Source organism: Sparus aurata, chromosome 9, assembly GCF_900880675.1.
Source record: "Sparus aurata chromosome 9, fSpaAur1.1, whole genome shotgun sequence".
NCBI classification, from domain to species: Eukaryota; Metazoa; Chordata; class Actinopteri; order Spariformes; family Sparidae; genus Sparus; species Sparus aurata.
The window spans coordinates 10,232,446-10,254,759 of NC_044195.1; the positions used below are offsets into that span (position 1 = coordinate 10,232,446).

The following is a 22,314-nucleotide window of genomic DNA, read 5'->3' on the forward strand; positions in this document are numbered from 1 at the left end:
GGCAACTGAATTAACATGTTTTTCACCGGCAATTGTTGGACTCATAATTTGCCCATCAATGATCTAAGTAAAGTCTTTTAACTGCATCTAACTCTGCCGGGATAAATGATTGATAATCTTGTTTTAATGTCAAGCCACACGTCACAATAATGTGTATGTATGTGAACAGTTTGTTTGATTTGACTTAGCTTAGAGAGGTTTTGCTTTAAACGTAAGTGAACTAGAGCACCCTACATCACTCTCCCTCCTTCGCCCCTCCATCTCCCTCTTGCCCTCCTCTTCGACCATCACTTCTTTCTGCCGGCAAGGCAGACCTGTCTCTGAGCTCAGACACATTGGTCAAGTGTCTGGTTTCACTCGCCCTCTCATGCAACAGTTCACAGAAAACAATCAATTATTCTCAGAAATGTGTACCCCAGAGTGGGGACTCTTAATCCTCTTCGGCTTGAGACCCAAATTGAGGACATTTAGGCCTCATGAAGCCCAGGTTCATTAGAACCTGTTAGTGCTCCTGACATGTGGGCAGCCAAGAGAAAAGGTCTGTGAACCCTGACGAAACCCGGTCTTTACACTCACACAAATGAGTTTCACATACTCGCATACGAACTGACACATTTGTGTATGCATATATGAACATAAACACCCGCCTGCCCTACCTACACACACTGGTCTGTATAAGCACACCATGCTCTTGGCTGTGTAGCAGGCACCTATCCTGTGAGATTCATGTGAGCTTGTTTGGTTTAAAGCTTTGTTTATTTATAGCCCTCTCTTGTCCTTCCTGGGGGTCTTACTCAGAGAGCCTCTTCTCCAAAGTCAGAAAACTTTTCCAATGTCTGGCCTCACTGAACCAAATAATGACAATGCTGCCTGCTAGTTGATATTATAGCTGTACATCAGCTGGCTCTGTAAACCTGCGACTTTTACATTCAACAAAAATATAAATACACTTTTAACACATCGTTGTTGTTTTTGCTCCCAGGTTTGTTAAATCTGTGTGAGTGATCACTTCTACACTACCAAGATAATCCATCCATCTGGCAGGTGGCATATCGTGATATAGGATGAGATGATGATTTAAGACATGGTTATTTCTCAGGGGCTTTGGACTGTTAAAGGCCACTCAAAACAGTGCAGTTCTCACTTATTAGGCACTGACCTCTGGACTCATATGACCGTTTGCCTCAGTCTCGTTCACGTAGAGTTGATCACGGTGTCGGTTCATTCCTCTTCAGTGGCTGTGTGAAGTTGCTGGATACTGGCAGGGAGTGGAACACAGGCACATCGCTCCGGAGCATCCCAAACATGCTCAGTGGCTGTCATGTCTGTGAGTGTGCAGGCCATGAACAACTGTGATGTTTTGAGCCTCCAGGAACAGTGTAGAGGTCCTTGCAGCACGAAGCTGTGCAGTATCCTGCTGCAACATGAGGTGGTAGTGGTGGACGATTGGCACGACAACAGGCCTCAGGGTCTTGTCGCAGTGTCTTGAATTGCTGTCAATGTCTAACTTGCAAAGATACATTTAATTACGATGCTTCTGCACTAGACCTTCATCAGTCAAACTGTTTGCAGTGTGCAGTGTGTTACTTTCAACTCCTGATCTACTAGATCGCTCCCCTACACACTTGTCTCATGAAATAGATGTGCAAATGATTATGTTTTTTAAAATTGTGATCAATAAAGTGCCCCCGTGTTGCTTATGGCTGTCTGAACCATAATCCGACTTCCACCATGTGGCCACCGATGTTGAAATGGGTTAGCAAATTGGTCATACTGTCCTGTAGTCGAGCTGGGTCTTAAACTTTGATACTTTTATGGCACCGACTGACTTGCCTCGATTCTATTGAGTATTGAGAAATGTTGTGTCATTCGATACCAAATTTCAATATCTTAGAAGTTAATCAAATCAGGGACAGTGAGACAATAAGCATGCAGTAGATCTAATACTACCTGTGTTTGGCTGTCTCGAAGCATGCGGGAAAGACTGTATCTCACATCAGAGACTGGGCTCACCATCCGTATGTGTAATGTAATCTTTTGTTAAAACTGATTTCATGAAAAGAATATCAAAAAAGTTACATTCAGCAACTGTTACAAGTCCAGATATCGTTATCGATATCTTTTTTTTTTTCTTTTTTTCTTAAATGGTACCCAGCCCCACCTGGTACAGTGTCATCTGGGATTCCTGCTTGAAGACAACACCTCTCCATGCCAGACACAACTAAAGCTAAACATTTGCCTGCTCAAGTCAGTTCCAACAGGCAGTCCTGTTCAATACCCAGGAAAGGAGGACGAGCACACAGCAGAGCTTACACTGAAGTTTACTTAAAGCCCCTGTACGGAGTTTTTAACTGGATATAGAAAAGTCTCTGGTTTCTGCTGATGTGTCTGTGTTACCTACAACAGCAAATGAGCCCATCAGCGTGAAGATACGCTTTTTCTAAGTAGTCTAATTCTATACCTCTGAAAGGCATTGGTCGGGTCGGACCACTGACGAAACGATTTACGGCAGTCAGACCGGAACTGACGACATTCAGGATACGGCATAGCTGTTTTGTTGCTACGCTAGCCAGTGCTAACCGAGCTAAAACTTCTTTCATGGCTGATAATGAGACAAAGAAAAGAAAAATTATTCGAACCGAAGACCAACGAAAGGCCAAGAGGGAATCCGATCGAGCTAGGGCTAAAACACGGATAAACATTGGCGATTCCTTCCAGAGATGGAGAGAGTTGCGGGGCTTGAAGGGATTCAAGTCGGATCCAGAATTTGCCCGATTCCTCCTAGACAGGTTTGTAAATTTTATTTCATTTATGAAATGTATTGCGGGACGTAGTTTACAGCAATACATGAATTTATGTTGTTACAACAAAGCTGGCTAACGTTACCACTAGATTAGCTCTAGATACTACACTCGTGAAAACGACAACAAACGTCTCAGATCACGCATCCATTTCAGCTGTGTGTATGCTTCAGCCCAGCCGACCTGCAACGATGCATCGGTAATATCCTCTGTCATTATAAATGATTCAGTTTCTTACTTAGAACAAAACATCCATCACAATCACTGTGACTTTGCTGTAACGCTAGCTCTGTAGCACCGTGGGTAATATATATAGCTGGGAAATTGCAGTGCAACAGCAGCATTACTTTTTTTCACCGGCGGCATATTATATTAAGTAGAAATACAAATAGACACATTACCTTGTCCATATGCACGCTGCAGATAGCTGCTAAAAAAAAAAAAAAGTTTTCAAAGCAAGTCCCGTCTTCTTTCCGACGTTTCCAAAACAAATCTACACGCGCCGATCAGACAAACGTCTTCACGACAGTGGGCGCTAGAGCTCATGGGAAATGCAGTCTTCATTCCGGCAAAACACTACCGCTTTCGTCCAGCGGGGCCGCCAAAATCAACACTAAATGAAAAGTCTGTACAGGGGCTTTAAGGAGCAGGAGTAATGTGACACATTGAAATACAATATGGTGGAATGGTACACTGTATGACAAAGAGAGAAGACAGAAAATACAATATAATGACCACCTCCCTTACAGGGTACACAGCAATAGGATGCAGTATATTAAAATTAAATGAACAGCCTGATAGGTGTGTCACAAGCATCAGTGTTTGGCCCCACGATTATGCTAAATCACACTAATGTGTATACATATGAAGAAAAGTCCTTTTACTTTCATCATGGTCATTGGCTTTTGAGTGTGAGATTGTCCCGTGTAAAACTGTTTCATCCTGTTTCATCCTGCCAGATGACAAAAGTTTTGTTGTTAAAGCTCCTGTTTGTAAGATGGTAAAACTGGCGCTTTGGGTTTCCCAACTTGTCAGATACTGACGCTTTCAGGTGGTGGCCGACCCGACCTACAATCTTAAAGCGTCAGTATCTGACGAGTTGGGAAACCCAAAGCGTCAGTTTTACCATCTTACAAACAGGAGCTTTAATATCAGATTGTTGAAACCAACACATCGATTTCATGTTTATATAGTATCAGTAGCACTGTAATATTGTCCAGGAGTCATGCAGGAATCATGTGTTGTGTGTCATCACTCTTTCTATGTGTTATTCTTTATGTACAAGGGACCGCGGATGGAAATTAGCTCTGAGCTAACTCTTGCACAGTGATTTAAAATACATTAATGAGTATGATTCAGGGTAATCTCACAATGGAGGAGCTGTTAGACTCAGCAGCGTGCATAAAAGCAGCAGTGGCATGAATAATCAGCAGAGTGAGGGAGTATTGTCAGATTGTGATTACAGCCTCGTTAGCTCGCGTAAATGTGATTGGAAGAATCAGCTGACAGCGATCAGCTGATGGTCTGCTCTGCCTGAATTAACACAGTGCTCCTTTCAGATAATATGAGCTATTTACTTTATAGCCAGTTTTGCCTGCAAACATGATAAATACTGTAAGAGACATGTATAATACTGGAGCATAAAGACTTCTCTTATTTGGAGCAAGGGATCCAAATCTTGAAAAGAAAAAAAAAAACAGCTCCAGACTGTCTGCACACTCTTTCAGACCAGTTTGTTTGTTAAACAGATGTAAGATTCTCATCCAGACTGCTGCAGAGTATTGATGTCCACGCTTGAATGAATGAATGAATGATTGAATGAACATTGAGGTGGGAATTGGGGCTTTTCCTCAAAGTTTATGTGATCATTGGATATCTTACAAGGCACTGAGTCAAGCTCAGGTGAGTCTTTGCCAAAGTTAAGACGGGGTTAAGCAGCACCCGGTAGCAAGAGACACGAGGCTGGTTTTTGCCTTCTGAGTTTGATTTATGAAGTTCATCACATGCTTCACCCCAGGAGAAAATCAATGACTAGAGAATAAATATGCTTATTGAAGAGAGAAATGTCAAGCTTGAGATGTGACTTTGTGTGGTCGAGGGTTGCGATGCCTCACAGAGCAACTTGAACCGTTCAGGACAAGGTTTTATCTGTCTCCAGCAGCTAACTCTGAGCCTATCACTGTCCCCACCTGCCAGCCTGGTCCCTTTGTCCTCTCTGAGAGAAATGATTCAGGCGGCTGATGAGATCATCTGTCCTGCTGTTGTGCGTCAGTGTTAGGAGGGTAATGAAAATGCCTCAGTCACTAAAAGACCTTTTAGCTGTATCGGTTTACCTTGTTCTCTGGGAAGGAAAAGCTAACTTTTTTACAAGCGTAAGGTGACTCGCAAATGTATGAGATCTCTCTCTCTTCCTCTCAGCCATTTTACCAGGACTAGACCTCATTAGCACAGATGTACAGATCACAGGCATTGTATTACATTCAGACATGACTGTACAAAGACACTTCACCCACGGCCTCGCACTTTTCACCTCCATCCAATTACTTCAGTGCTACACATCGACTAGAGTCATTTAATCACTCTGTGCTCTCCTGTCTTTAAACTCTTGTCTGGTGTATCATAATGTGGTCGTGGTTTCATTTTCACGCGTTTTGAATCAAGTGTTTTATGGACACACTCAGTAATCGACAAGAAGTTGGATGACAGCTGACATTTGTTTAATGGCTTTATTGGACAGATCAGCTGAAGAGAGACAGGAAACAGGGAAGACAGCGAGGCATTCAGCAGAAGGCCACAGGTCAGATTCAAACCCTGGGCCGCTGAGGTGAGGCTCTCTACACGGGGCACATGCTCTGCTTACTAAGCTGGTGGGTCACGCAGGCACGGGGAGAATACAGGAAGATCACAGGTGGGCAGCAGGTCTAAACTTAGAGCCTGCATGCTCTCTGCGCACCGTGTGCTGCTCCGAGCAACTATGCAGAGGTCAGATGCAGCTGCAGGGCTGTTTCAGAACAAACTCGTCTCAAAGTGCTGATTTCAGTAAAGGAACAGTATGGCACTCTTTTTGGGTGAGATTTCCCATGGCATTTAGTCATGAGTTTCGGCTTTGGTCTTTTCTGGAAACTCCGGGAACTTTTAGGAAATGTTGACCTGGCCATGGGCCGTGCAGGGAATTGATTACTAGTAACCCTCTGGCTTCGGCTTAGCATTCAAACAAACAGATAATCGATTGTGTTCACACGTGGGAAGGCGGCAAACGATCGTGTTCTTGGCACAGCTCGCTTGAATTTTGCATGGCTGTTGCTTTATACTTGTATATAGTACATTTGCAATTGTTTTTCTCCCTGTTATCGAGCCCACCTCCTTACAGGACTGATCAAACTAATCAACCTGCTTGAGTAACAGGGCCACACAATCTGGGATTTGCGAGGTGACCACATCGGGCTGTCGGCAAGCCACTGTAAGACATTAACAATAGGTACATCATCAGAGAAGGATTTCAATTCCAGTTAGAGTTTAAGCCCCCCTGGGCTACACCTTCCTGTGGAAGCTCATTGCTGGCAGGTGCAAAGAAGTGGCTGGTGACACCATGTGCCCCCTCAGGTAGCACACGTCTGTCTGCGGCAACAGTACAGATACCAGAGGAGAATGAGAGAAAGAAGGAGAATGAAAGATATTGAGCTGTGTTTCTCTTGTCTTTGTGTCTCTACAGCATCTTATTTGCAGACATCGAGGGTTTCACCAGTCTGGCATCCCAGTGCACAGCGCAGGAGTTGGTGATGACTCTGAATGAACTCTTCGCCCGCTTTGACAAGCTGGCGGCGGTAAGAACGCAATCCCACACATTTATTATACTGTATGTGAAGGCCACAAAATGCGCTCCCATTTTCATTTTTGTACTTCTGTTCTACAACTCTAGCTCTATTTTGTAGAAAAATCATGTCTGTTTCTTTGTTTTACTTTGAGAATCACATAATCACGTTTCATCCGATGCAAACGTCGAAGAAGCTTTTTAAGATGGCATGCTAGAAAAATGTATTAATATCGCTGACAGAAAAAAGAACCGTACATAAAAGTCATTCAGTGATTATCAAGGCTCGTATAGAACGCTGTTGATCAGATTCCATTGATAACACTAATGAAGCATGGCTCGATCGAGATCTTTTGTTATCTTGGGAGCTACTTATGAAAGCAGTTACACTCACATGTGACATCATATGACAGACGGGCCTGATCTCATTTCTGGGGTTCCCTTCCAGTGGTTACGAATGAGGCAAACTCATTTTCCTGTACATGTAGTGGATAATTGGCAGTGAAGTACTGTGAAACAGCAAATAGGTTGGAGTTCACCTACTGTCACTGCAGCCTGCTGTTTATTCAGTCTGTGGCTGAAACAGTTGATGTGCACACACAGATGCATGTAGGCTTTGAGCGGCTCTTAACAGTGATTGCTGTACAGAGCTGCTGTAGCACTCTCACTCTCATCAGTGAGCCAGTTTGGGTCACTGCAGATGTTATTGTCCTGATAGCGTAATTGTGAAAACTTTAGCTGGTGATGCGTGATGTTCCTGGATCAGGGAGAGGAACTTAGAAATGAAGGAAGGGTCATAATGTCACTGAATCTCACTTTGACACCAGACTGTGTTGACAGCTGTATTGGAGTCTATGGGAGAATCGCACTCAAGCCCAAGATGTCTACGTCGTATGGCTTCTGATGAAGAAATGCCTCCAGAAAGTGAAACGACACACTTCAGAGAGGAGCTTAACCAATTTTTGTTCTAAATAGTTGAAGGGTTGATAATATTTTGTGAAAAAAAAACAAGGCAGGTGCGACACATTTCTCTGCTGATGAGACTGCATTTACACCGCGAACAGACAAAGTCCCAGAACCAACAACGCGTCGATAAGAAAAGTGTCGTTAACCTCCTCTCTGGAGTGTGTGCTGTCATGTTGTGGAGGCATTTCTTCATCAGGAGTCATACAGTGTATATATGTCCTATTGTTGTGTACAACATGCATCTCTCATTGACTTCAGTAAAGCTGTCACCAAAGCAAGGTTCAGTGATAAGATGACCCTTCCTTCTTTTTTTTAGCTTCCTTGCTTGAGGGCTCACCTCTGATACTGCTGAGTTGAATGCTCAGATAAAGCCTGCAGCCTACAGTAAGCACAGTAAAGCCAGTCAGCGGTTAGACTGTGAACCAGAGTAGTAGGTCAGAGCACGGGCTCCTCAAAGGTCACGCACATGAGAGGGACTAGAGGAGTAGTACAGTAGTAGTAGTAGAGGAGGACAGGTGCATGGACAAGAGATGCAGTGGCGACGCGGAAAAATCAGCTCTTGAGGCATTTGTGATATTTAAACCATCTCAACTGTCTGTAATTTCATTTATTATTAAAACAGTGGTAATATGGTTGTGAATAATCCATGAGATGGTTCTAATCTTTCAGTAGCAGAACATTTGAAGTACAAGCTGAAAGAGGAGGTGCTGAGACAGTGGTCAGACAGAGTCACAGAGAACACATGACACTCAGCACAACTGCCCCCACAGGAGGGGAGCCGGCTGTGTCATTAACAATGAATGAGACTGTCAGAGCAGAGCAGAGCAGCAGACCGGATGCAGTCAGTGTGGACACGCTGTGAAACATTTGACACAATACTGACACCACACCTTCTCTGGCTCAGCATCTCTTTGTTCAAAATGTAAAGTATTTGGTGAACTACGGCATGCGTCACGCTGCACTGTGCTGTAGAGTAAAGCAAAAGGAAGCAATCAGAAGAGGAGAAATCACCTTTTGTAAGGAAACAACATCGCTAGGAGACGAACCTTTGTTTTATGCATCTGAGGACAAAATGATCGGGAGCTATCAACCGGTGTTGTAGTCAAGAACAAGACCAGAGTGTTATCGCAACAGAACCAAGACTCTGAGGGGACCAAGACCAGAACAGTGCAAATCCCACGCAGACAGCATGACACACGTCTTTAAAAGTCTGTGTGTTCAGCCCTCAGTACTTCTGTGGCTTCTCACTGAATCTATTAAGTTTCTCCTCGTCCTGTTTTTTCTTTCAAACATCTGCTGTGTTTCACTGTTTCAACAGTCATGTTTAGTTACTGCTGTTAATGACTTAATAACGGTGGGCTTTCATTGTGAAGAAGTTACAGGAAATGAAATGCGTTACAGAATCAGTGGAACCACTTTTTTTAGCGGTGATTCTTCGATGGTACTGCGGGCAAGAGCGTGATTAAGACACACCATCAAGCAGGTAGCCCAGTTGTGGTTGAAATGCAAATCCCTAGTTGAGCCAGGCCGGCAGATGTGATGGAAAAACGGCATAGGATTATGTTAGATAGCTCATCCAATATAATCCTAGTCTCGGGAAGCCCAGAGATCCAAAATTGATTAGACAAAACATTATTTGCGTCCTCAATTGAAGCTTGTGCACCCGCTTCAGACATGGTGCGCGGTAAGGCTTTAAGCTTAGCAGCTACAATGAAGAGATTCAAATCAATTTTGGATCTCAGGACTCCCAGACACTTGGATTACACCAGACAAGCTGTTTGGAGCCAGTTTAAGTTTTCATTCAGTAGTTTTTTTCCATTTTAAAACAAGTCCCCAGCTACTTCAGTTGTTTAGGAGAATGCTGCAACGCTGTTTTGCTGCGAAGCTCCAGAAATGTTCTGTGGACTACGTGTGTTTATCCAACTTCTCATCTGCATAGGGGTGACTAGATAATAACTGGATTTCCATTTTTGGGTTTAACTCATCCTTTAACTGAATTCACACTAAACCCTGAATTTCCCTAAAAACCCAGTTATCATGTGAGATTTCGGGTGGAAGCCTAAAAAGAAGAAAGAGAGATGCATTCATTTAGCTATCTTCATGTGTGGACGCCTTACATCAGCCTTCATTGTATTTGGTCCTTATCTCAGTGTGGTTACGTTGCCTACAGATAGAACTCTTAGCGTAACCCTTAGCATCCGGGGACATCTTAAACACGCCTAAATGCAGTTGTAGGATACATTTTCTCCAATGCTAACATAAATACAAACATATGCACAGAGTTCCAGCTCCGTAATATCTGCGTCATATCTGCCATCAGTGTCCTGCAGCCAGACATGTGTTTCTCCAATATCTGAACCACAGCCTCATAGGGAACACATTCATGAATATTGATATTTCCTTGTTCTTATCCACAGAGGCTTCATTATTTGTCCAGCTAACACTCAATATATGACATTTGTTTATGAAAGGTGCAATAATGTGCTAATCAATATTTATGAGCGAAGCAGGCATTATGAGCAGGAAACGTTGCTCCTGACACTTTTATGTCCATGCCAGATGTGCCTTGTATCTAGGTGTGGACCGGCACGCGCACACGCATACACTCACACACACACACACTCACACATACACGGACACACGCACACACACACGCTCTCTGTCTGTGCTGTTCACACAGTGGGTCTTTTTGTATCTTCCCAGAGCCATGGGCTAGAGAGACACTCAGCACTCAGGTGGCTATCATGAGATAGCGAGTGTTCTCGCAAGCACACATACACTGCCAGTGGCAGCTAAGGTTAATGTGTTACACCAATGCTAAGATACAGCTATTGTAGAGTCGTGCTTCTGTTCATTGTAGTTATGTTTTGTTTTCGTCGCTGCGTACAGCTTCTTTTCCTCTCAGTTTTTTTGGACTGTGCGAAGGTTTCAGTTATGCGGCCAAATGCACAACATTAAAATCTGATTATAAAGTTGATTTAATAAAACGTATCATCAAACAGTCTATTAGACTTGGAGCAACATTAGCATACTTTAGGAGCTGTTTTTGACCACCTGGCAAATATTAGTCCAATTTCCACTCTCCTTTTAGCTCGACTGGTGTCCACTGTGTTCAGAGACAAATATCTGACTTTTTAGAAATGTTCTACTTAATTAATAATAATAATAATCATAATCATATTAATAAAGCAATAATAACAATAAAGACACTGATCTTAAAGTGGAGTTGCGAATAAGCTCTCTATAAGTCAGGTGGATTTCTCTGTGGGTTAAACGAGCTTCCCCCTTCACATTACAGGCGGTCATTTGACCCATTGTTATTTAAAAAAATACTGATGAGAGCAGCTGAAGTTATTGTTACTGCGAGTCTGAGAAACAAGTGCACGTGTAACTTGCAAATTTGTGATTATGATTAGCTTTAGCAATAGGGCTTTGACTGTAATAAGCATTTTAAGGTTGAATGTTCTCTGGCCATTTTAGAATGAAACAATTCCATAAATATGTTAATGACCTATTAATTGTTACGTATTCAATTCTTTTTTTTTTTTTTTAATGTATTCTTACACGCTGAGTTCCTTGCTTTTTGAATGCCACTCTTCACTCTGGACTGGGGAGTGGACGTCATGACTTGCAGACTTTGCCACACAGGTGAAGTGTGAGCTACTCGTTAGATATTGAAAATGATTCAATATAAAGAATATAAATACAGTATAACCCTCATTACGCAGGCACACACACGTGCTAAAAATCTCATGTCCTCCATATACCTCCACCACCTCTGACAGCCAGTAATATTGAAGTGTGAGTGAACCTATGGGGTGTGGTCTTTCCCGACAGGAGAACCACTGTCTGCGGATCAAGATCCTGGGAGACTGCTACTACTGCGTGTCTGGACTGCCAGAGGCGAGGGCCGACCACGCCCACTGCTGTGTGGAGATGGGGCTGGACATGATAGAGGCCATTTCGTAAGACTTCCTCCCCATTTCACTGGTTAACATGTGACTGCAATAAAAATGGCTAAAAATGTGACAGTCTAAAGGAAGTTCTTGTCTCCAGTCTGCTTCAGAGGGCACAGCCGGAGGGAATATAATGTCTGTCTGTTACACGATCCCCAAAGGGCCGGCCGGTTCTTCTGTGTTTTTCATTTCCTCCAACAGTGACCCAAGTTTTTAAGCAGTTACAGCTGATCTGCCTAAATCTGCCCTCTACTTATTCATCCATACCCACTGATGCTGTTCAGTTTAGTACGGGTCTGTATCTTGATCCCGCCTTCAAGATTGATGTGTTAAACCTTTTAGATCTGCTGTTAAAGCATACTTTCACCTGAAATCCCAAGAGCAGGCGTATCATTAGTTGCAGAGATAAAGCACCACCTTTTGGAAACTTAATAAACAAATAATCAAGTTAGAAAGACACACAGGTCTAGAAACACCGGAAAAAAAATGATCAGCGTGTGTTACCAAAGATGTTGGCACAATTATGAATAATAAATTGTAGATTATTGTCTGTACATTATTCTTTTTGTCATGTTAAAGACTATTCACCGTCATTTTTCATGTTTTTTTTTTTTTTGCAGGTTGGTACGGGAGGTGACGGGAGTGAATGTGAACATGCGAGTGGGCATCCACAGCGGCAGGGTGCACTGTGGGGTGCTGGGACTCAGGAAGTGGCAGTTTGACGTCTGGTCCAATGATGTCACACTAGCCAATCAGATGGAGGCTGGGGGCCAAGCTGGGTATGTCTCTCCAGTTTTAGTCAACATCAAATGTCGGACTACATCCTGTCATATTTTGCAGTATGAAAGCCAACGTGCTTTTCTGACTATTCTGATTCCCAGTCACACTAATATAAACAAAGCATAGAGAGCACAAACATCTGACAGAATGACCGACACCATAATGGCAGATGAAAGCACATTTAAGTGTGACTTTGTAAGGCCAGCTGCAGTACGCACTTAAATTTAAAAAAGAAAAAGTATTACATTTTGAATTTACCCTATATATGCTGCCTGTAGCACTGTATGTTTATATGTACAGTATCTGAATGGTGAACATTTATGTGGGTGATCTGTGTGTTGTTCCCATTTCAGGCGTATCCACATCACTAAGGCCACTCTGAATTACCTGAATGGGGACTACGATGTCGAGGCGGGAGCAGGGGGAGAAAGGAACGCCTACCTGAAGAAGCACAACATAGAAACCTACCTCATTGTGGGCTGCAGTCAGAAGAGGGTACGGTCCACATTCATGTCTGATACTGCAAGGTGCAAACATAAAAAGACGCACCGTATTTAGGTCTGATTCATTTCAGTGTCTTAAATCATTATGGAGAAGTGTGCAGAGTCCAAACGGGCGCTGCCCCTCGCCCAAACCACACAGAGTATTTCCAACATGTGCGAACACATCTGACGCGGACAGTCTCCTGATGTGTGCTGAGTGTGTGAACAAGCAAATGTACATAACATAACATATGAGTTCATATGCCAAAGGGGCTAGAGACTGCTGAAATGTGCTGTAAAACCAAAACAGTGAACTAAAAGAGGCTGAAAAGTTCTGAATAGCTCATTTATTGCAGTCATAACGTAAGAAAAGTTTAATACATGCAAAAATCTGAAATATGTTGGTATCTGTTTTTGAATATCAACAATTAAAAAAACAATAAGTAGTTAGTAAGCCCTCTGAAGTTTCACCACTTATTGATTTCCAACAACTTTCAGGCTCTTGATTCACAGCAAAAACAGAAGCTTTCCCATTTCTCTTAAATTTCCCTCTTCCATTTTGCTGTCCTCTTCGCTGCAGGCTTCAATTAACAATTTAGTGTGCTGAAAAGCATTCACAGCTTTCTGATTGTTTGAGACGTCTGTGTAAAATCTACTGCCTTTTAAAATGTGCGCAGTTTTTAGCTGAAATCGGCAGAAGACGAAGAGCCTTCACCATGTGACAGATGGAACCATTAACTAGGCAGTGTGTAAATGTGCGGCTGAGGGCTGATGCTACATGTGTATTAACAACATAAAGCAACTCACCAACAATGAGCCACATCTCTGTGTGGGCGATGAATTATTCTGAAGCTCAAAACGACACAAGACATTTTTGGTACATCATCATAAAAAAAAATGAAAGTGCTCTTCCTAATGGAGCTCTTTTCTCAAAAACACACAGCCAGTCCATACTGTACATATCATTGTTTATAAAGTGAGATGGGGTCCCTTTTTGAACTGTGTTTAGGAGAGGAATGAGTTCATCTGTTCCTCGCTGCGTGAGCTCCAGTTTGTTTATGACTGGTCTGTTTCTAATCAGCTGTCTTTGTCCTCCAGCAGGATCACAAGCTGTGACTATAGATAGCATGTCATGTGAAGTGATATCCTCCTCTCATTTCGCTGCTCATGCTGTGAGACAGAAGGATGATTGTTTGGTCTAATTATTTCGGTTACTTTTTTTTTGATACTTTTTTACTTTGAAAGGGAACATCCTGGAGTCAGGGTGCTGGTCTTATATCAGATCTGTAAGAAATAAAATAGTTACAGATGACAGGTTCCGGAAAGCATCTTATTACACAGCAACCAAGCTGATTATTTTCCTCGAGCATAAAAATACACACATTTGAAAGTTGGTGCATGCTTTTAGTCACCGCTTCGCACAGTATGATGAGTCTTTAACGTTGGTGTCTGCTGTGGGAGGAGATTTTCTTCCAGTGCTTTTAGTCAAAGTCTTCCCACCGAACATGTAACAAAAATATGGCGTTCCATGTTTGTTCTCTGCTGCTTTGGTTTTGACGTCTTCTACTGTGGTCAACTTGTTGAGCTGAAAAATGATTAAAACATCTCCATCGGGGAGATTCTGCTTCCACCCAAACACTGTTGATATTAACTAAATTTCATTTATGTTCACAACATTTTTGAAGACACTAATATGTAATGTTCCACAGTAGCCTGCCCTTCCAGGAGCCATGTCCTGGTCGATGCATGCGTTAAGTCCCAGACTGAATCTTTTTTTTCACTGAACTTAAGGGAAACAATGACCTCCTGTAGTGACATATAACCAGCTTGTAATGTACAACATCTGCCTGTAAGACAGAGATATCTTCACTTTAATCAAAGCACCAGATGGCTGCTTACGGTAACTTATAATCACTTTATACTGCATTATGTTAACCATTCCAATGTTTTATGAAATTATTTTAATATATCACAACTTTGAGAATTTTCATACACTATGATCCACGCAAAAACAATGAGTGTCCAGAAATGTTGAAGTATTGATACATGACTTCATAATGTCTGATTATAGTTATAAATCGTTCTGAATATTTATGATTGCTTACAAGTATAGGCTCACCAGGAGGAATAGAGCGGTGAAGTGATGACGTATTTTTGTAGGCTAACCCGGGAGTTAGCATGGCTCTGGCTCCCTCTGTGGGGTTGTGTTTGACGAGGGCTATTCACACGTTTTGTTCATCAAGATAATCCTCACAGATGAAAACCACTTTATGATTTTTCGAGCGTCAACGAATTTGCTAGAAGTAAAAAGCCAATGTTGGTAGCTCAGATGGGAGAGAAAGCGTCCCATGTGCAGAAGCTTTGTCCTCGCTGCAGTGGCCCAGGGTTCGAGTTAGACCTGTGACCCTCTGCTGCGTATCATCCCCCCTCTCTCTCATCTTGTTCCCTGTTTCCAGCTGATGTTAGGCTATAAACAGACTAAATCACGGTCACGTGACCAAAACGTCACCACCATTAAACGTCTTATTACACAATTACTATACAGGTTTTCTGTAAACTGATCAGTGTACAAGTTGTAAAGTTAAAGTTCAAATAGTTTGTAACTACAGTTGACCTGTAAAGAAAGACTAGTGGGTTGTTGAGTCTGTGTGTTGTGATAATGTTAAATGTCCCCAACAACCTCTGTTGTCTTATTTAGACTGTATTTCAGTGCATTACAGACATGGGCTTCATACAAAGGGTTACCAGTTTTTCTCTGCTTCCTATTTTTGTATCACATTCAAATCAAACCAACTTTATTTATATAGTCCAAAATCACAACCACTTTGCCTCAGTGGGCTTTACAGTGGGCCTCTGTACATCCTCTGTCCCTAGACCCTCGATTCAAGTGAGGAAAAACCTCGGAGCATTGCCAAGTGGTGTCTCCTCTCCACCGCGGCGACCTGGAAGAGGACAGGCCACACAAGATAATTAGTTGCAATGCAGCAACAGAATGCAAAAGGGTTTAGTACGGAGAGCAATGATTGTTCCAGCTGTTCAGTGAAGCTGTGATAGTAGGCACAGATATTGACAGAAGTAGACCCAATTACTGCTTTAATATCAGCCAAGACATCAGATGATCCAAATTAAGATCCTGGTGAGGCTTGAAGCTTTTTACCATCTAAGTGAGGACAAACTTTTAATTAAAAGTGTGAACCTCTGGAACATCCTGAGACGGTGTCACTTTTCCTAAACTGTGAAGGAGATTCATGGTTTATATATACAGGCTGTTTTTCATACTATACAATAAAGAGTTCAGAGTGTATCATCTAACCGGGTCACAGTTATGAGTCCCAAATTCATCACATGCAAATCATTCACTTAAATTCAGACTAAAAATAGTGCAATATAAAATGACACTATTACAAGTAAAAGTCATGCATTTAAACAACTGAGTAAAAAAAAAAGCAATATTTTGTCCCAAATCTATTCAGGTATAGTACCTTAAAGGTGTATTAGAGTGCTTGAGTAACTGTACTTAGTTACCTTCCACCACTGGAGGTCAATGGTGAATATGAATAAAATGATCTTGGTCCATAAGAGGCCAAATTGTCAGCTGAGCCAGTTGTTGTAGAACTAACCAGGAGAAAGATGTAATATCTGTAAATATAGTTTATCTTTAATCGGTCTGAACCAAAGATTTTCCTCAACATGTAATGAATACATTTGATAAATACTTTGTATCTTCATCTCTTCCAGAAAGAGGAGAAGGCCATGATAGCCAAGATGAACCGGCAGAGGACCAATTCTGTGACCCACAACAGCGGCCACTGGACTGACCGTCCCTTCTACAACCACATGGGCGGCAACCAGATCTCCAAGGAGATGAAGAGGATGGTGAGGAAGACTTAAAAATGCTCATTGTCGTTTTTTCAAAGTGTCCGGACCCTCTGCTCTGTCGAGCTGCTGTCAAGGCCGTCACTGTTGTTAGAGTGCCACAGCCAGGTGTGAGTCCCCTGTCAGTATCTCATCAGCCCTCATTTGTCGATGAGGCCAACGCCTTGTTAATACCCATAATCCTTTGATCTGTGGCCCTGATGAGCAGCGGCGATGGCCCTTCATGGCACACTCCGCCTCGGACACCTCTCCTCTGAGAAGCTCTCAGGAGCACTCAGGGAGCCAACAGCAACATGTGGGCGGCCACGATGAAGCGAGTAGCACAACACATTGTGGGTCCACTGCTGCCTGTTGAGCAGGCGGAAGGGAAAAGAACCTCGTCCTCTGAACGTCAGCCTCTCCGGGCTGTATTCGATTATTTAGGAAAAGCCTGAAATGTGATGTAACCATATCAAGATTCATTAATTTACGTACTGTAGCTCTCTCTGCTCAGCTGACCCTGCAAACAGAGTGACTCACTCAGTGAATGGGTGCACCCACACCTGAGACACACACACACACACACACAGACCCACACAGACACATACACAGGGAACTGTTCGGTGTTTCATATTATCAGTCCACCCACCGCTCTCAGTCAGTCTGTTACAAGGAACACTGTGAGGAGGCCCGGGCCTCGTAGCACACTTCTGAATAAGTTTTGCAATGAAACAGTGATTGTTATTTGACCCTCACGCTACCTTGATGAAAGCAAAGTTTAAAGGAAGAGCTCTATGAACAAAATGTTTGTGTTCATCATCAGCAACGCAATGAAACTGAACATCGTACCAGTGCAGCGAGATAGATTTGTTTTAGATCATTTTTGTTTTTTTTTCCTTTGGCAATTTTACTACAATAACAATTACATATTACAAGCTAAAAGTACCTTGCATTCATTGTTTTTTTTAGTTAAATTTCCAGTTAAAATCCATTCCAGTCTTTGCCAGTGGGTCATCTTATAGACTATGTACTATACAATACAGTACGATACGATACCATACAAAACAATACGATACAGTACAATAAACTGAAATAAATAAACTTAACATCAGCCAGTCAAAGCGGTGCATGTTTCAAACTGCGCAAGTCCCATTAGATAGTTAATGCATTTATTATACTGTATGTGAGGAGGCCAGGGAAGTCATTTCAACATGCAGCTAATATAATGACTAATTGAAACACTGCTGTGACATACAGGCATACATGACATTATAACCTTTGTACTCGGCTGTAACTGTATGACAGTTACAGGCTGCAAGGGGTTATTTAAATCTATCTACAAAACAGTTTATCTGCGCTCAGTTAAACAATTTGCATGCACAGATGTCCTAAGTGGTTATTTTTATATGATTATTAGTTTGTCATGTCACACATGCTGCGGTAGAAGTTCTGATTGGAAGAAACGCAGCAACAGGTGGGTGGGTTAGCAACAGCCAACATAACAGAACAGACAAAGAAAAAAGCACCACCTACTGAAGCTCCAAACACAAATATCTCAGGTAAAAAAATAAAATAAAATCTACAACAAATGGGTTTACAGCTTTTTTTTTTCCTTCTTTTTTCTTCAAAGTAAAAGCAGAAACACTGCAGCAAAGACTGTCCAGTGATCCAAAACCCCCAGGAACAGGCTTATCCACTGTCGTCCTGGATGAGTACATCCAATCACTGCTGCTGACATCGCATCAGCTGCTCTTGTGTTTCTTCTTCGCTTGCATAATATCGGTGTGTCACCAGAGTGTGTGTGTACGCCCTGACTAAATGAGCCGCTCTGACGTTTGCAGAGGCATTAATGCTCCTGACATCGACTTCATTTGCCTCAGTTCCTCATCTTCCTGCCCATCACTCTCTCCCTCTCTATCTGCGTGCCGCTCATTAATCACCGGGCGAGCGCTGAAGATAGATAAAGAAAGTTCTAGAGACGGAGTTGCAGAGAGTGACGAGTCAAAGACGCACAGAGGGCATGAGAGAGAGTGCTGTTGTGGATGGATATTCTCTCTTGATCTGTGTGTCCGGGCACAGATGGAGCTGAGCAGTGGACGGTAGAAGGTTTCTGAGGCGTCCTGGAGTTTACACATGGACTTTCCTTTGCTAATGTTTCTTCAGCTGCTCTCATGTGTCGAAAAGCGTTGAACCGGCAGGAATGCCGCTATCATGATAATGACATCGTCTTTTTAGCAAAAACCCAAATGTTTGAAGGTTCCAGCTTGTCAACTGTAAGAATTAGCTGCTTGTTGTCACAGACGAGCTGTGAACTGAACGTCTCTGGGTTTTGGACTGATAGATGGAAAAAAGAGGACATCATTCTTTTCAGATGAACAATTCATTCATTAATATATACTGAAAAAAGTGTCAGTCTTTGTATTAAAAGTCGAGCTGTGCTCCATTTCCAGTGATGTACTTATCCAGAAGAGGGAGCTAGAGAGATGCATTGGATCACTTCATTACATAGTTGAAAGTGGACTTGGACGGATTAGTGAACAGGCCCACGGGGCACAGGCCGAGGGGATCAGCAGGCCCCAAAGCCAGAGCCTCTGTATGAAGATAACAACTTGATGGAAAGAGCTCAGTGAAGCAGCGATGTCCTGATCACATTTTTAATCTTTCACTCCTTCACATCGCAGCTGCCCACTGAGGCTACAGTCACATTTTTATTAAAATACAGTAAGATAAAGCAATTTCAGTCAGAGCCCTCTGCAGTAAACCCTCAAAGGCAAATTAAAATGTTCATGTGCATTTCTATTTTCTGTTCACTTGTTTCCACTTGTAGAAAGAAGCTCCTGAACCAATCGCACATAAATCTATCTATCTGTCTATCTATCTATTTGTCTATCTATCTGTCTGTCTGTCTGTCTGTCTGTCTGGTGTGTTATACATTATACTTCCGAGTGGTGAGTGGTGAGTGGTGAGTGGCTGTATTTGATAATTATTTAATTTGAATCTTTGGATCACACAATGATAATTTAGAAAAATGTTAAAAGAAGATAATAACCCACAATCATCTCTCCAAACCAACAGAAAGAGTTTTGACTTTAAAATAGATTCTCTTCTGTCTGGCTATGACTCACTCTTCACTCTCACTCAAGTGCTTTATGGGGGGAAAAAGCACGAGTATTTGTCCCCGCTCAACACTGAAACTTCTACTTTTTCATCCCCGTCTTATTTGATTCGTTCTATCCCCCCATCTGATCTCAAGAGCGAGATTGAAAAATGTTCACTCCCTTTTATAATTGCTTGTTGCTTGCTTTCTTTCTGGCCGCGCAGAGCCGAGTATAGGTGAGATGGCAACAGAGCGGTGCCAATCTTCAGCCCAGTTTGACTTTTATTTCCTGCTCACTTGTTTGCAGCCGCGGGGAAGCTTTTCCTTCACACCTCCTGTTCTACTTCATTTTCTTTTGTGTCGGGCTCGTTATTATATCATCAGGCCTCCAAGACATGCTATAGTCAAAATCGCAGTTCCAGAGGTGCATTTGATTTGACAATTATGTTCAATTGGACAAACTGATGTGCCATCTGGAAATGGGTGAAGAGTGAAGTTCCTACAGTCGGCGTTGCTGTCGGACTGATTCAATACTAGGGGAGGCCATTTCCAGCTAATTGTATTTTTCCTCTGTTTTCTGTCTTGCAGGGATTTGAAGACCCCAAAGACAAGTGAGTAGTGACTGAATCTCAACAGTGTTGAATCTTATTTTCTGTAAGCCTGCTCTGTTTTATCCTATTGTGTTTTTGCCATGAGTTTGGTCTGTAGGAAGAGATGTTGGAAAAAGAACGGAATCGATGGGCCACTTCTAAACCGATTACAAACATGAGCCCAGAAAGGAAATGTAATTAGCGCTGTTGCTGACTGCTGAAAGGTCAGAATGAGTGGCTTTTACGTTAAACCACTTGGGATTTGTTAGTGAATGAGGTTTCAGGTCAGAGATCAGATTACACTGACGGTGTATTTAAGGTGTACGAACCGTGGGAGCCGAAGACTCCTCAGCTGTCTTATGAAGCCCGTTTGCTGCGACCTCACACTAATGCTCCTAAAAACACATTAGTGGGAAACACATTATGGCCGATGTAAGCACCCAATATGGTCACAAGCATGAACAAAGTACAGACGGTAACATTAAATCATAGTGCACCTGGTTACCGGGCACAGGGGAGGCTATACGGCCTGTGTCAGACAAACGGCTGCAGCTCGATGATGTTCAGTTCAACTTTAAAGTTCCTGCAGACACATTTTGGAGCATATTTTAAAAACATTACCTTGATAAAGTGTATGAGAGTTGGTTGAACCCTTTCAGAAGTTGAGTCACCTGGGTTTTTATGAGCTCACCTGGTATATTATTTGAATTCATTCAACACTCCAGGAGAAGAACAGGGGACAGACAAAATAATGTGAACAACTGATGGAGATCTGAATCTTAAATGGACCCCCTTAGAATGATGTTAAAGCCGCCCTTAATTTCCCAGCTATCTTGTTAACTGTGTGGTGAACACTGTTTTCTGCCAAATTTTGAACAGTTTTGAGTATTTCACACGGGAGATTTCCATCTGTGCCTGTTTGTCTGTTCTTTTCTACAGGGGGTTTAGTTGGACAAACTTGTCGCCAGCGACTGAATCAGTTTATCAATTTTCTTTTAAAGTGCAGATACACCACGCAGCATTGTTCCAGTACGCTTAATTTCAAAAGAATACATGGGACGCAAGGTATAGCAAGCATATAAAGAAGTTAAGATAAAACAACAAGATTAAAAGCCATCGACTTTTAAAGGACCAGAGCCCGACCGATACACAAGTTTTTGGTCTGATGCCAAAATTAAAAATATCAGATCTCGACATATTGGCAGATATAAGTTCATTTTTTGAGCATTGATCCATCAAATGTAATTATCAAAGACTTGTGACAAAGATGTGTAACAAAGACAGGACAATTTACATTTTAACAAGAACCTTTATTCTGAGATGACATCATGACATCAAATAGTAAACTTCACTGGGAATTAAAAAGTTATAAATGACTCCAGGCATGGTCTTCTGAATCATTACCATTAAAAAAAAGTTTTCATATCTGTATAGTATTTTATTCTGTATGACTATTGAAGGGTAGAGATAAATACTTCCAAAGATTAGAAGCCACATTTTCGAAGGCGCTAAAAAACAGAATCTTAAAAAGAAAATTGCGATCATTAAGCTTCACTGAGCAGCAGCCGGTCATTAGCTGAGGCGTGACATCACCTCACTGATGCGGTTTCTGTGTCCGTTATGTCTTGTCATGGTTTTTGACACCATTAATGTTCACCAGTGATCTCGCAGCTTTTCTGCCTGATGCATCTACGTATTTGTCCACAAAGTGACTGAGCCTCTTCGGAACGCTTTAAGTCATCTCATGTTGCCATAGAAACCCAGATCTGAAAGCCGTGATTGTCAGGAAGTTTAAATAGCTTGTAACTGCTGCTAATTAGCATTCGACTTGATATGACGCACCTGTCCAGCAGTGTTTGTTATTGTGGAAAAAAAGTTATTTCAGAGTGCTTTTTCACTAAGTGTTTTGTCATTTTGTCTAAATTCAAAGATGATATCGTCTAAGTCTTGGCTCTGGCGGGTGGAGATGTTCATAA

The 22,314-nt window shown here is 42.2% G+C and overlaps 1 protein-coding gene across 2 annotated transcripts in view; it reads left to right on the forward strand.

Moving 5' to 3' along the window:
• The window catches only part of adcy5 (adenylate cyclase 5), a 95,383-nt gene that overhangs the window by 51,480 nt on the left and 21,589 nt on the right, over positions 1-22,314 (forward strand). For both annotated transcript variants that reach the window (XM_030428843.1, XM_030428844.1), the window contains exons 4-9: positions 6,514-6,625; positions 11,416-11,543; positions 12,155-12,313; positions 12,668-12,809; positions 16,535-16,672; positions 20,337-20,359. In XM_030428843.1, coding sequence (XP_030284703.1) covers positions 6,514-6,625; positions 11,416-11,543; positions 12,155-12,313; positions 12,668-12,809; positions 16,535-16,672; positions 20,337-20,359 — 702 coding nt within the window. The remainder of the gene's footprint in view (positions 1-6,513; positions 6,626-11,415; positions 11,544-12,154; positions 12,314-12,667; positions 12,810-16,534; positions 16,673-20,336; positions 20,360-22,314) is intronic.